Source organism: Myxocyprinus asiaticus, chromosome 18, assembly GCF_019703515.2.
Source record: "Myxocyprinus asiaticus isolate MX2 ecotype Aquarium Trade chromosome 18, UBuf_Myxa_2, whole genome shotgun sequence".
NCBI classification, from domain to species: domain Eukaryota; kingdom Metazoa; phylum Chordata; class Actinopteri; order Cypriniformes; family Catostomidae; genus Myxocyprinus; species Myxocyprinus asiaticus.
In genome coordinates this window covers 27969674-27985789 of record NC_059361.1, presented here as the reverse complement: position 1 = coordinate 27985789, position 16116 = coordinate 27969674, and the positions used below count along the sequence as shown (strand labels likewise).

Here is a 16116-nt window from a genome sequence, read left to right as displayed (position 1 = left end):
AATGAGGATAGAATGTTTTATTTATCACACTCATACACACAGACACACACACCTGTGTCATGATTGGAAACCGCAGAGCTCTTGTCCAGTATCTGCGTTGCCGGAGCAGTAATAATAGAATAGAGACAGAGTAAGATGAAGTCCGAGCAGGTTCTGCAGGTCTGGGAAGTCGGGATTGAGTTAAATTACTTTTCACATCTAGCCCACCTCAATTTATTAGGGAAGCCCCAGGAGAAGCAGTGCAGTCTTATTTACAAGGCAAAGAGACAACTGAAAAGAGCAACAAATATCTGGATTTGTCAAGCTCTCGTGTACAACGTCTCAGTCCCATTTAGTGGCTTCAATGGATTCAAAAACATTATTTTCAGACTAGAATTATAGTTCAAATACGTTATCAAAGAAACTAAACATGTTTATACATTATGATGTTTATTTAGCAGAGATTTCAACCATTTTTGTTGCCATATGCACTGCAACACAGCCGTTGAGGTGATTCAGTAATCATTCAGAGTGCAGAAAAGCATTATAGCAGTCATATTTGATTTAGAGATACTTGGTTATTAGACATGCCATTTGCCACAGCAGCTGCATGACTTTAAGGATTTCTGCGATTTTTCCTACTTATCGCCGTGCACCACTAAAATGTCTCATTTGAATAATTAAAAGCTTCTCATCCTGTCTCAATAATGTTCTGAGGAATTCTCTTAAAATCCATGGTGTTATGGGAATATTTGCAAAGTTAAAAAAAATAGAAAGTCTGCATCATGTTATTTTAATCTGTGATGATCCAGCATGCTGAAGTTTGCTATCGAGCACTCTGTTTACTTCTGTGTTGAATCGTATGTTTTTGTGCCAGATGAAATGGACTTTTGAGCACTTATTTAGCAATTAACAGAGGGCTATATGCAATCCTCTTAACAGTGATTGAGACTTGCATTTTCCCAGCTGACAACTGCAATCTTTTATTCCAGGTTGATCGACTGGATGGACGATTGCATTAACAGGGGAAAAAAGAAACACGAAAATTAGCCTCTGGATTTAAATGTGATGCCTCTAATGGAAGGATACCGTTACAATTTAACACACAAGAAATAATGGGTTGTGGTCAGCATAGGAAAATAATGTTGTCGTTGAAGCCAAGAAAATGAAGCAGCATTCTTAATAAGAGAAAAGATCATAAATAGAAGCTGGAATAGAATAGACATTTTTTTTCTTCTTTTTTTTTTCATCAAGAATTCTTCTCATTCTTTTCAATATCAGCCAGTCAATTCTTTCTTTTCCAGCAATTTTATTTCTCATTTTCTCTGCCTGTCTGTTCCCATAGCTTCTGATTTAACTGACATGTAAATCCTCACACAAACACCAAGAATACTAATCATGCCAGAAAATGTGAGCTCAAGAATGGATACTCCCACCAACATCTCCCTGGTGGGGTCTGGAGACGCTGTGTCCGAGTCCCTGGAGTATAAGACGGTGTCTGTGTTCCTGGTGCTGCTGGTTTGTGGCATGGGTATAGTGGGAAACATCATGGTTGTGCTGGTGGTTCTTACCACACGACACATGCGCACACCCACCAACTGCTATCTGATGAGCCTAGCGGTGGCTGACCTGACCGTTTTGGTGGCTGCAGGTCTGCCGAACATCTCGGAGAGTCTGATGGCTACCTGGGTGTACGGTCATGCTGGGTGCCTGGGCATCACCTACTTTCAGTACCTTGGCATTAATGCATCATCCTGTTCCATCACAGCCTTCACTGTGGAGAGGTAAGACCCGCGGAAACAGGTGACACAAAGATTATGGTGCAATTAACCCATCTTGAAAAAAAAAATAGCTTAAACCAGCCCAAGGGGGTTTGATGATCTTAGTGTGTTTAAACTGGTCTCCCAGTCTTGGAGCCAGTGTATAGCTGGTTTATCTGATCAGCCAACTGATTTTCCAGCCTGACAAATGAAACCCCTCTAAAACCATCAAAACAGACCAAGCTAGGAGACCAGCTAACCACCATAGCCTGGTTTAAGCTGGGTTTTTTTCGTCAGTATATTATGGTTATGTAATATTACAATATAAAATGTCATAATTTTTATTTATTTATGTAATTTAATTAACATTGTATGCTTGTAGTAATATGATGTGAGCATAACAGAAAAATGTACCTAATTTTGCTACAAACATGGTTCCTATGCTTTTGACCAATCAATTTCCATGAATTTTTTGAATGATTTTTCCAGTTGTTCAGATTACTGGATAAGGATTTTCAAAAATTCTTTTATAGAGATTGCACTCATTAAGTGCAATTTCTAGCCTACACTGAAAAAAAAAAAAAAAATTTAAAATTAAAGGGATAGTTCACCCAAAAATGAAAATTCTCTCATCATTTGCTCACCCTCATGCCATCCCAGATGTGTCTGACTTTCTTTCTTCTGCAGAACACAAACAAAGATTTTTAGAAGAAAGTCTCAGCTCTGTAAGTCTGTTCAGTTCAAGTGAATGGTGACCAGAAATTTGAAGGTCCAAAAAAGCATATAAAGGCAGCATAAAAGTAATCCATTCGACTCCAGTGGTTAAACCCGTCTTCAGAAGTGATATGATAGGTGTGAGTGAGAAACAGATCAATATTTAAGTCCTTTTTTACTATAAATTTTCCTCCCTGCCCAGTAGGTGGTGGTATGCACAAAGAATGCAAATCGCCAAATACAAAAGAAGAATGTGAAAGTAGAGATTTATGATTAAAAAAGACTTAAAAGGGGCCTGGGTAGCTCAGTGGTAAAGACGCTGTCTACAACCCCTGGAGTTCGCTGGAGATTCTTCCTCCACCACCAGGTTTGAGGCGAGTCACTACGCCACCATGAGGACTTAGATCACATTGGGAATTGGGCATTCCAAATTGGGAGAAAAAGGGGACAACCCCCCCAAAAAAGGACTTCAAAATGTATCTGTTTCTCAACCACACCTATCATAACACTTCTGAAGACAAGGATTAACCCACTGGAGTCATTTGAATTACTTTTATGCTGCCTTTATGTGCTTGTTGAACCTTCAAAGTTCTGGTTACCATTCACTTGCTTTGTATGGACCTACAGAGCTAAGATATTGTTTGTGTTCAGCAGAAGAAAGTAAGTCACACATCTGGGATGGCATGAGGGTGAGTAAATGTTGAGAGAATTTTATTCTTGGGTGAACTACCCCTTTTACCTAAAATTTGCTTCATGTGAAATCATCTAAATTAACTGGCTTTGTTCAACTCAAAAATATTATTTAACATCACTGAATCTAACGGACTACATTAGGCTACAAAAGCAAAACTTATTTTAAGGGTAAAATCAAGTCAAAATAGCTCTTTAAGGTAACAATTACAGGTTACCACTTTTTACAGTTTATGAAATAACAACCCCTGATATTTCCAGATTTTCCATGACCGTGGGAACCCTTTACAAATAAAGAAACCCATCAGCCTTATTCTTAACTATTTCCTCTTGGCTCCTCAGATACATTGCCATATGTCACCCAATGAGGGCCCAAACTGTCTGTACGGTGTCCCGAGCCAAGCGTATCATTGCCGGGGTGTGGGCCTTCACTTGTGTCTACTGCATGCTCTGGCTCTTCCTTGTGGACATCCAGGTGAACCCAGACGGGCGTGTGCAGTGTGGCTACCGTGTCTCTCGAGACCTTTACCTGCCCATCTACCTTATCGACTTCGCCATCTTCTATGTCATCCCACTGCTTCTGGCTATTGCCCTTTACGGTCTCATCGCCCGAATTCTGTACCTGAACCCTCTGCCCCACCCACTAGACTCTGGCACCACAACTGCCCCCACTCTTAGGAGGAGCTGCAAAGAGCCAGCAGACGGTGGTAAAGCAGGTCGTCAGGGACGCCCAAAGAGTGCACTCTCTTCCCGGAAACAGGTGGGTGTGTGTGTCTGTGTTTGTGTTTAGACAATCAATTGAGCATTTCAATCCACTGATATTGTAGTCGAGGGCAAACGTGGGGCAGCACTCCCCTATTGTACCATGCTTTATGATTATTATCTCATATTTGTTTTTTGTTTTTTTTGTTTTTTTAAAGTTCATTGATTTCTTTTTATGGAAAGATTGTTTCTCTCTACTAAATGTCAGTTTGTGTTTAGAAGAGTGTGGTGATATTTTTTCTTTGGGAAGTTACCAAACTGCTGCACAGCCAAAGTGTTTTTGCTTTTAAAAACAGATTTAATTGGCTGAGTTTAGATAAACAGCCTGGTTTGATTCAAAATCTAGATTGTCTTTTAATTGCTTGTTTATATTACCAGATTGTTTCCCCCTTGTTTCCTGCACTATTATCATAGATATGCAACTGTAATTATATAATTAATATATTTAAAATGTATTTCATATAATTATTATATATAAATTATAACATTATTTTTTAATTTATTCTGCAATGCTTTGGAAATATGTACAAAAGTATGTCATGCTAGAAAAGCCTTGCTAATAGTGCCTAAGAATTTCCATAATCAAGGAATACCTGCATTATATTAATGGCATACAGCCTATTAACATCCCAGCACACCTTCCGCTGTGTGTACAAACATACTGTATATGGACTTAGCACTCAGCAAAACAAACATCTGAGCTCTTGCTCATTTTTTATTACGTAAAATATAGCAGATCATTAGAATGGAGCTCATCGGAAGAGAGGCATTAGAGGCCATCACAATGCTGTTTGGCTCTACATTATCACCACCACATCAGCCCCAGCTATGTTATGACACTGGAATGATGGACTCTATGATAGATCATAGATGTTTGAGATGTGATCTGTGCATGCAACCTGAAAAATGAAAAACCAATCAAGATCTTACATATATTATGGTTTGGTGGCTTTGTGGACATTTGAACAGGATTTTTTGAAATAATTTTTAAGTTCAAACACATTCATTCACAAAATATAGATGTGGTTGACATGACATGTCAAGTTGTGACAGAGCTATTTAAGTGAACTGCAAAAACTAAAAGGTTATTACAAATGATGAAAACCTAAAATGTTTTACATTTTAACCTAAAACCTTAGTGTTGAAAAAAAAAGCTATTTACCCAGATATATTGTAGTTGCAAGACTTTATTGACAGTTATGAGTGACAAACAGGTGAGAACGGACAATATCAGAGCAGTTGTCAGTCTTACAGTATGTTCCTGAAAAGCAGTCCTTTCAATGACCACATGTGAAGGTTGCGTTTCTTGTAAGTGTGTGCTTATGTCTGTGTGGGGACGCCCACGTGCGCCTCAGATCAAAATCTCGAAGATTCAAGAGGGTCCCACTTGAGCAGAACATTTGCATAATATGATTTGTGATGTTCACTCAAGTATGCTTAATACTCCTAGAGATTATACTCTTTGAGGTTAGAAGAGCAACTCCTTTTCTCTTCCTTTTGTACCTCCGTTTATGCTGCACCTCCAGCCCTTTGATCACTTCATCTGTAAATGTCATAAAGTTCAATAAGATCCAAGACTCCTGAGCAAATCCAGTGGTTGTTGCTTCTAGGAATCACAACAATAGAGGCCCCCCTTTATTTAACCTAATCATGAATAGCAGCTGGCTTTGTTTGGGCTGTGTTAAGACCTTGTTTTCCATTGATAAGAAATCACAAAAACCAGATATTCAAAATACATATTCAAATTGTCACCGCCAATCATGCAGTCATTATCTCCTGCTTTGTTAATTAACGGAGCTCCTCCCAGCTGCACACTGCTTCAATTAGTTGCTTTGTTGTGCAGACAATTTAGTCATTATTATTAAAGGCCTGAAGAATGAAACTATAAGTGTGCTCTACCCCAGAGGACTCCCCACATGTGTATGTTAATGGGAGGGTTTGTTGTTATTTGTCGCTTGAAATAGGTGTGGAGACGCTAGGGAGGTTTAGTTTTCTTTGAAAGGGAAGACTTTGCTGCAGATTTATTCCATCCTTCTCACAGGGGTGCAGCACTGTCTGTCAAGTTAACCATCAACATGGTTACAAAGATAGAAGCTGTTTGACAGTATGTTCCCAACTCCCTGTCTCTCTGTCTCTTCCTCTTTTTCATTCTCTCTACCATTCTCTCCACAGAATAGACAATTTTTTAATGTGACAACAAATATGTTAACATAAAATGTTAATGGATCTAAATAAGAATCAATTATTTCTAGGTTAAATTTAATTCAAAGCTCTGGGTCCAAGCCCGTTTGTGTTTTTGTAAAGGCTTTAATATGCACTTTAAAGGAATAGTTCACCCAAAAATGAAAATTCTCTCATTATTCACTTCCACTGATCCCATCCCAGATGTATATGACTGTCTTTCTTCAGCAGAACACAGATGAAGATTTTTAGAAGATCTGCCAGTCCTTATAATGGGAGTACACGTGTGCCAGCACTTTGACGGTCACATTTAGACAGTATAAAAGTAATCCATCTGACTCCAGTCGATCAATGAATGTCTGCTGAAGTGAACTGATAGGTTATGTAAGAAACAAGTCAATAATTAAAATTTTTTTAACTTTAAATCGGCACTGCCATCCAGGGCTCTGATGCTGTTTGAAATGGCCGAACTCTCACATCACATTCTTTCTTCTGTTGTGAGTAAGTGCCACTTCTGAATTCTCACGTTAGCTTACAGATGCACTTACATCATGGGACAGCTACATAATGTGTCAGCTGCTGGCAGGAAGTGCTTTTTAAAAGTTAACTTTTTAATTATCGATTTATTTTTTATACAAACTTATCAGTTTGCTTCAGAAGACATTCATTGATCGACTGGAGTCATGTGGATTACTTTATTTCTGCCTAAATGTGACCGTCAAGGTGCTGGGACCCATGTACTTCCATTATAAGGACATGACAGAGCTCTATCTTCTTCTAAAAATCTTCATTTGTGTTCTGCTGTAGAAAGACAGTCATACACATCTGGGATGGCATCAGGGTGAATAATGAGATAATTTTCATTTTTGGGTGAACTATTCCTTTAACCCTTTATTGTCTTCGGTATTGTTTTCGGTAAAGAATACACTATAAATACTGTATATATATATATATATATATATATATATATATATATATTGAAGCTATGCCTTGTCAAGTATATTTAGACAAACAAAATAGAAGTAAATATTCTGAGTTTATAATATGTTTTAATCTATATACTGTATATATACACTGGCAGCCAAAAGTTTGGAATAATGTACAGATTTTGGTCTTATGGAAAGAAATTGGTACTTTTATTCACCAAAGTGGCATTCAACTGATCACAATGTATAGTCAGGACATTAATAACATGAAAAATTACTATTACAATTTGAATTTTTTTAACTTCTTAAACTACTTCAAAGAGTTCTCATCAAAAAATCCTCCACGTCCAGCAATGACAGCTTTGCAGATCCTTGACATTCTAGCTGTCAGTTTGTCCAGATACTCAGGTGACATTTCAACCCACGCTTCCTGTATCACTTGCCATAGATGTGGCTGTCTTGTCGTGCACTTCTCATGCACCTTACAGTCTAGCTGATCCCACAAAATCTCAATCGGGTTAAGATCCATAACATTCTTTTACAATTATCTGTTGTCCAATGTCTGTGTTTCTTTTCCCACTCTAACCTTTTCTTTTTCTGTTTTAAAAGTAGCTTTTTCTTTGCAATTCTTCCCATAAGGCCTGCACTTCTGAGTCTTCACTTTACTGGTGTTGAGTGGGTAGAATTCAATGAAGCTATCAGCTGAGGACATGTGAGGCATCTATTTCTCAACCTAGAGACTCTGATGTACTTATTCTCTTGTTTCGTTGTACATCTGGCTTTCCACATCTCTTTCTGTCCTTATTAGTGTCACAAGCTGGGCTAGAACCCAGGTTGCTGGTGTGGTGGTTGAGAGATCTACCACTGAGCCACAGGAGTGGTAATGTTGAACCCAAATGAAACACTTAAGGCAGTATTCCAGGAGATGTAGATTTATTAAAAAAAAAAAAAAAAAAAAAAGTCCTTGCAAAAATGAATCAACAAAAATTCCTTCTCAGACCGAGGTATAAACCACATAAACAACAACAACAAAAAAAAAACAATGGGCAAAACCAAAGGAGAATATAAAACTCCATGAGGGGAGAAAACAAAGCCAGTGAACAATTACAATCAGTGAAAGGAACTCAGGATATCTTACTTGGGGTAGCTAGAGAGGCTTTAGCAAGACAAGGCAGGAAACACAGGGAAGACACTCAAAAACGGAACCAAGGGAAAAAACCACAACTTAAATACACTGGGGGAAACAAGGCACAGGTGAGCTGGATAACGCTAACAAGGCCACACGAGGAAGAACTAAGGTAGAGGAGAACACAGGGGAGCTCTAGAGGCATGGAGACAAACTACAGGAGGTAGGATGCTGACAATTAGAGCCAGTTGTCCTTTATCTTTGAAGACTGTAGTGTACACCTTTGTATGAAATCTTCAGTTTTTTGGCAGTTTCAAGCATTGTATAGCCTTCATTCCTCAAAACAATGATTGACTGATGAGTTTCTAGAGAAAGTTTCTTTTTTTTGCCATTTGTAACCTAATATTGACCTTAAGACATGCCAGTCTATTGCATACTGTGGAAACTTAAAAACAAACACAAAGACAATGTTAAGCTTCATTTAACGAACCAAACAGCTTTCAACTGTGTTTGATATAATGGCAAGTGATTTTCTAGTACCAAATTAGCAATTTAGCATGATTACTCAAGGATAAGGTGTTGGAGTGATGGTTGCTGGAAATGGGCCCTGTCTAGATTTGATCAAAAAGAACTTTTTTCAAATAGTGATGGTGCTGTTTTTACATCAGTAATGTACTGACAATACTTTGTGATCAGTTGAATGCCACTTTGGTGAATTAAAGTACCAATTTCCTTCTGAAACAGCAAAATCTGTACATTATTATATATACTGTGTATATATATATATATATATATATATATATAGATATATATATATATATCGTCATGTTACTTGTGTAACCTCCGTTCCCTGATGGAGGGAATGAGACGTTGGTGTCGATGTAGTGACACTAGGGGTCACTCTTGGGAGCCCGAGACACCTCTGGTCTTTGATAAAAGGCCAATGAAAATTGGTGAGTGGTATTTTCATGCCACTTCCCCGGACATAAGGGTATAAAAGGAGCTGGTATGCAACCACTCATTCAGGTTTTATGCTGAGGAGCCGATATAAGGTCCGGCCATTTCAGCAGTGTTGTGGCAGGAGGGACACAATGTCTCGTTCCCTCCATCAGGGAACGGAGGTTACACAAGTAACCATGACATTCTCTATCTGTCACTCACTCGACGTTGGTGTCAATGTAGTGACACTAGGGGTCCCTATACAAAACACCACAAGGCTGAACTGTGTTACGTGAACTGGTGGTGTGTGGTGGGCAGACTTGCTGTGTGCCTCATAGCCAGCACACCAGGTCGACACAAAACCTCCCCCAACATAGTTGGCCCTTTTTGGGGACAAGTCGACTACCCAAAGATAGAGACAGGCTTAACCCAGTCGTGGCCTCTTTTCCCCTTCTCTTTTTCCACTCCCTAAAAAAGAAGGGGGATTATCCGACTGGGCCGCCAGGTCTAGTTGGGGAGTGTCCCTCCCAAGGGGAAGACACTGCGGAGACCACACCTCGCCCAAAGAGGGGGGGGATATTTAAGTGGAAGAATACGTTACATGGTCTTTCCAACCATATGGAGAGCCTTCAAGGCAGATCCTGCCCAATGGGGGAGGAGATACTACAAACATGGAGACTGGGGCAGAGGGGCTCTGCCCAAGGAAGACGCAGTTTGCCAGCAGGGAAACGAACTAGCGGAAGATATAGATCGCATGGGGTTAGCCTTACAGGGAACCGCCACATGCGGAGCACCTATCCCAGAACAGGGATCTTAGTTAGCACGTGTACTGAGCCGGCAGTGAGTCTCTCCGAAAACTCAACTGCCACAGGGCTCGGAGGAAGTCAACCAGGGAAAAAAGTTTGTGAACACTACTGGGAATTAACGGCGCACGTCTTCAGCTCAAAAGGGGGTGGAAGGTGCTATGTGCAAGCGATACACCTGGCCAGCTATCCCGGGCTTATCCGCTTGTGTTGCATGCCACTACCTGGGACGAAACAGGTTCCACCCGGAAGTTGTAGAACCTTGCAAAGATGTTGGGTGTTTCCCAGCCCGCTGCTCTGCAAATATCTGTTAGAGAGGCACCTCTGGCCAGGGCCCAAGAAGCCGCTACACCACGGGTAGAATGGGCTCGTAGCCCTACCGGGGGCGGCATGTTTTGGGTGAGATATGCCATAGTTATGGTGTCAACGAGCCAGTGGGTGATCCTCTGCTTGGAGACAGCGCTTCCTTTCCTCTGTGAACCAAAGCAGGCAAAGAGCTGCTCAGAGACTCTAAAGCTCTGTGTGCGATCCAAATAGATGCGTAAAGCACGCACCGGACACAGCAACGACAGGGTTGGGTCTGCCTCCTCCTGGGGCAGCGCTTGCAGGTTCACCACCTGGTCCCTAAAGGGGTGGTGGGAATCTTGGGCACATTGCCCGGTCAGGGTCTCAGGATCATGTGAGAGTAACCTGGACCAAACTCCAGGCACGTTTTGCTGACAGAGAACATTTGCAGGTCACCTTCCCTCTTGATGGAAGTGAGCGCAGTCAGGAGGGCAGTCTTCAAGGAGAGTGCCTTAAGCTCGGCTGACTGCAAAGGCTCAAAGGGGGCTCTCTGTAGACCCTGAAGAACTACAGAGGTCCAGTGAGGGAACGAGGCACGGTCTGGAGGGATTCAGCCTCCTGGCGCCTCTTAGGAACCTGATGATCAGGTCGTGCTTCCCTAAGGACTTACCGTTGACTGCATCGTGGTGTGCTGCTATGGCGGCAATGTACACCTTCAAGGTGGAAGGGGACAGCCTCCCTTCCAACCTCTCCCGCAGGAAGCAAAGCACTGATCTGACTGCGCATCTCTGGGGGTCTTCGCGTCGGGAAGAACACCACTTAGTGAACAGATGCCACTTAAAAGGCATACAGGCGCCTCGTAGAGGGGACCCTAGCCTGAGTGATTGTGTCTACCACCGCAGATTCCAGAGGTCTGGACGCGGGTGCCAGATGGTGCCCCGTCCCTGAGAAAGAAGGTCCTTCCTCAGGGGAATTCGCCAGGGGGGAGCTGTCACGAGGAGCGTGATGTCCGAGCACCACGTCTGGGCGGACCAGTAGGGTGCTACCAGGACGACCTGCTCCTCGTCCTCCCTGACCTTGCACAGGGTCTGTGCAAGCAGGCTCACTGGGGGAAACGCATATTTGCGCATGCCAGGGGGCCAGCTGTGTGCCCGCGGCCAAATCACAGCAGTGCTGATGTTGGGCCATATCACACTCTTGCTCATGTGATATTGCTTAAATATATATATATATATATATATATATATATATATATATATATATATATATATATATATATATATATATTGGCAGCAGGGGCGTGGTCAAGCGTCCGTCCGGAGAGAGAGAAAGCGGTAAGGGCGCTTGCACCTGAGCTAGATTATGTTTAACACCTGTCTCTAATTCCAGTGAGCATGGGGAGAGCGGCATATAAGCAGCCATGCCACCAGCAGAGAGAGAGAGAGAGAGAGAGAGTCTGGCATAAGGAAGGCCATGGTGCTCCTGAAGCTGAAGCTGTTAAGTTTGATCTGTTATGTTTGTGAAGCTGATGTGCTTAAGTTATTTCGTGCCTGTGAAGTTGTAAAGCATTGAAGTGGCCGATTAAAAGTCCTACCTCAGCCTGGAAAAACTTGCTTCCCTGTGTTCTCCTTTGGGTTGGCCGCAGTCCAGAGCAGTACTGGCAGCTCTTCCGGTCCATGAAGCTGGAGAAGACCGACCGCCCATTTGCCTTCACCCAACGGCTCCGAGACGCCTGCCGGAAATGGCTTCTGGTGGGGGATCGCAACGTCTTGGGAGTGGTCAATCAGGTGGCGCTGGAGCAGCTGATACATTGACTGCCAAAAGGAATGGCGGAGTGGGTCCGTTGCCACCACCCGGCGTCACTGGAGGAAGCTGTCCGACTGGCAGAGGACCATATGACGGTGTACCCGAGGGCAGAAGAGCCCTCCTACTCTCTCTCCCCTCCCCCTGTGTTTTCCCCTTTCTCTTCCCCCTCCCTTCTTTCCTCTCACTCTGCTCTCTCTCCAGAGCCCGTTCCTGCCCCGTGGAGGCGAGGAGTCCCTCTACCGAAGCCAGTTCCTTGTGCGCGGGGGTCGGTACCCCCAACATTTACAGTGCCCTGCCACTCTCCCCCTCAGGTGGAGGTGCCCGCCGACGCAGGTGCGGGCATAGCGCCTGGGCCAGCCTGTTGGAGTTGTGGAGATCCGGGACACTTCTGGGATCATTGCCCTGTGATGGAGCTGGGGACGGTTGTCCGGATCCCAGACACTCCGCAGGCTGCCCCTGACCGGGCTGGAGCGTACCAGATACTGGTAAGTGTCAAGGGGGATACTCACCAAGCATTGGTGGACACCGTTGATCGAGGTCCCCTTTGAGAGAATTGGCATGGACCTTGTCGGGCCACTAGAATGGTCAGCATGCGGACATCGCTTTGTATTGGTCCTAGTAGACTATGCAATTCGATATCCGGAAGCAGTGCCCCTGTGCAACATCTCAGCATGTAGTGTTGTGGAGGCACTCTTCAAAATAATCTCCCTGGTGGGGATTCCGAAAGACATCTTCACCAATCAGGGCACAACCTTTATGTCACGGACACTACGCGAGCTTTATGAATTATTGGGCATTAAATCAATCCGCACCAGCGTTTACCATCCACAAACAGATGGCCTTGTGGAGCTATTTAATAAAACCCTTAAAAATATGATTCGTAAGTTCGTGCACGAGGATGCTAGAAATTGGGACAAATGGCTCAATCCCCTGTTATTCGCAGTACGAGAGGTCCCCCCTCCACAGGGTTTTCCCCATTCGAGCTGTTGTATGAGCGGCGCACGCACGGCATGCTTGATGTCATATGCGAAGCCTGGGAGGAGGGACCTTAAAACAGTAAGAATTAAATTCAGTAATTTCTTGATATTAGAGCAAAACTCCACAGCTTGTGGCAACTAACACAGGAAAATTTGCTCCAAGCTCAAGAACATCAAAGACGACTGTATGACAGGGGCACTTGTCTACGGGAATTTGCATCAGGAGACAAAGTGCTTGTATTACTCCCAACATTGAGCTTTAAATTGCTCGCCAAGTGGCAAGGGCCCTTGGATGTCACACGATGTGTAGGAGATCTTGATTATGAGGTAAGGCGAACAGATAGAGGTAACGCACATCAAATATACTATCTCAACCTCCTGAAATTATGGACGGAGGCTGTCCCTGTGACATTGGCGATGGTAGTTCCGGGGAGGGAGGAGCTCATGCCAGAGGTGAAGTTAAAAGCCAATTATGTCACCCCGGTCCCTTGTGGAGACCGCCTCTCGCCGTCTCAAGTCACAGAGGTTGCCGAGTTTGAAAAATAATTTACAGACGTATTCTTGCCTCTGCCTGGACGCACAAATCTCATAGAGCACCACATCGAGACAACACCTGGGGTAGTGGTACGCAGTCATCCCTACCGGCTTCCCGAACACAATACAAAATGGGTTCAGGAAGAATTAGACGCAATGCTCGATATGAGAGTAATAGAAGAATCCCACAGTGATTGATCCAGCCCGGTCGTTCTAGTCCCTAAGAGCGACAGGTCAGTACGATTCTGTATGGATTATAGAAAAGTCAATGCGGTGTCTAAATTTGATGCATACCCAATGCCTCATATTGATGAGTTGCTCGATCGGTTGGGAACAGCTTGCTTTTACTCGACACTGGATTTGACAAAGATACCCTTAACACAGATGTCCCGTGAACAAATGGCTTTCTCCACACTGTTTGGCTTACACCAATTCGTGACACTTCTGTTCGGTTTGTTCGGGACTACATTTCAGTGCCTTATGGACCGAGTCCTCAGACCACACTCTGCTTATGCTGCTGCCTATCTGGATGACATCATTATATACAGTAATGTTTGGCAGTGGCACATGCAGCATCTGAGGGCTGTTCTGAGGTTGCTGCGACAAGTGGGACTCACGGCAAACCCCAAGAAGTGTGCAGTTGGACGGGTGGAGGTACTGTATCTGGGGTTCCACTTGGGTCATGGGCAGGTGCATCCCCAAATTGATAAGACTGCAGCGATTGTGACCTGCCCGAGACCCGAGACCAAAAAGGAGGTGAAACAGTTCCTGTGTGGGCAGGCCGGATGACGTCCCGGCCTGAGTGGGGTGGTGGGGGTATGTGGTGGCGGGGGCGTGGTCGAGCATTCGTCCGGAGAGAGAGAAAGCGGTAAGGGTACACACCTGTGTGCCATAATATCTAACACCTGTTTCTGATTGCAGTAAGCACTGGAAAGAGCAATAAAAAGAAGGACCACGCCAGAGACGAGGAGAGAGAGAGCCAAGCTTCAGAGATGTGTGTTTAAAGAACTGTTCCGCTGAAAAGCGAGTTGCTTGTTTGAGTGTATAAATAAATCTACCGTTTGAGTTTGAAGTTCCTTCGCTTCCTCCTTCTAAAAGTGAAAGAGATCCATTACAATAACATTCCAGCACATCTACCTCAGTTTGGACAAATACAAATTTATGTGAATTAAAGTATTTGTTAGCAAACAACAGTATTTCTAAAATATGATATTAGGAATCAAACTCAGGACATTAAAGGGATTGTAAAATCATTATAAATCTATATAAATCTATTAAGAATGACAGAGAGAGTGCTAGCAACCTTCTCTGTTTGTATGAGAGCCTACATTTTTAAAGATGTTTTAGTCTGTCACTGCTTTAAAAACATAAAACATTTGTCAAAACTGATCTTATTTCGAAAATATTGAAATAACTTGAGGTTAAATTGACACATTTTAACATCTGTTCACGCTGTTAACAACTTCTTGCTAATTGTTAAAAATAACTTTAATATTGAAAAAAAAATCACACACTTTAGAACTTTAAACTAGCTCAGTCCATTGTTTTACATGTGATTTACAATGTAAAATCCTTGTAATGTTGTCAACCTCTCTCCTCAGGTCACCAAGATGCTTGCAGTGGTGGTTGTGCTGTTTACCTTGCTGTGGATGCCATACAGAACCCTGGTGCTCATTAACTCCTTCATCAGCACACCTTACCTGGACGCCTGGTTCCTGCTCTTCTGCAGGACCTGCATTTACGCCAACAGTGCCATCAACCCTGTCGTTTACAACCTGATGTCCCAGAAGTTTCGCTCGGCCTTCCGTGGGCTGTACCGCTGCCAGAGGGAGGATGGGCACCAGCGATCGCTCTCAATACTCCATAGCGCATACAGCCTAGGAAGAGATCCCCGACTTTGTAACAGCACCAATGGCACAAGAGACACATCTAAGAGTATCAATTCTGCCACTCCTGACCAGAAAAAAAACAGAGGGGTGGAGAACAACAAGGAGAACAAGGAAAATATGGACAAGCTAATTAGCATTGACATAAAAAACAAGATTGATCCAAACATTAACAAAAATGCTGTGGAAAACAGGAAAATGGAAAAGGATACAGATGAACTCAAAACTGATAAAAAGCAGACCTCGGAAGACAAGGTGATGCATAGAGCGGAGAATATGGACAGAAAGTTTAATGCTAATGGGAAAAATATGGAGGAAAGTGATGATACTGCTAAGGATATAATTGCTGACATTGACAGCACAGAGAAGACACAGCTGGACCCCAGTGAAATGAAATCCACACTGGTGCAATCTGAACAGAATGACACAGAGTTGAATCACAGCATTGTATAGATCACTTCACACCACAACATGTACTGTACATTCACTGTACAACTGAGGACATCTATGAAGAGGCAGGAAAGAATTGAGCCTGGACATTAATTTTTTTATTTGATCATGAAAGTGGGAACTTACATGCCCTTACAGACGTCATCCTTTTTCTCTCCAGTGGAGGTGGTGAGACTTGAACCACTCTCGCTTCATAATTAACAAGTGGAACCATTTGGCTGTTAGCACCAGCAACACATGCCTCCTCTTCAGAGGGACACACATGGCTGCGAGTGAGGGCTCAGGCTAGGGCTGCACG

At 43.1% G+C, this 16116-nt stretch overlaps 1 protein-coding gene across 1 annotated transcript; it reads left to right on the top strand.

Annotated features, from left to right (window-relative positions):
• The first annotated feature begins 1377 nt into the window (after positions 1-1377).
• LOC127456400 (thyrotropin-releasing hormone receptor-like) lies at positions 1378-15884 on the top strand. Its single transcript, XM_051724870.1, has 3 exons — positions 1378-1763; positions 3486-3903; positions 15084-15884. The coding sequence occupies exons 1-3, from the start codon at positions 1378-1380 to the stop codon at positions 15819-15821; spliced, it is 1542 nt and encodes a 513-aa protein (XP_051580830.1). The 3' UTR covers positions 15822-15884.
• The last annotated feature ends 232 nt before the right edge of the window (positions 15885-16116 follow it).

Bases quoted from the DNA above. Each gene is read 5' to 3' on its own strand.
- LOC127456400 (XM_051724870.1), top strand. From the start codon at position 1,378: ATGCCAGAAAATGTGAGCTCAAGAATGGATACTCCCACCAACATCTCC. The intron at 1,764-3,485 runs GTAAGACCCGCG...TTGGCTCCTCAG, and splicing joins ACAGCCTTCACTGTGGAGAG to ATACATTGCCATATGTCACC. The intron at 3,904-15,083 runs GTGGGTGTGTGT...CTCTCTCCTCAG, and splicing joins CACTCTCTTCCCGGAAACAG to GTCACCAAGATGCTTGCAGT.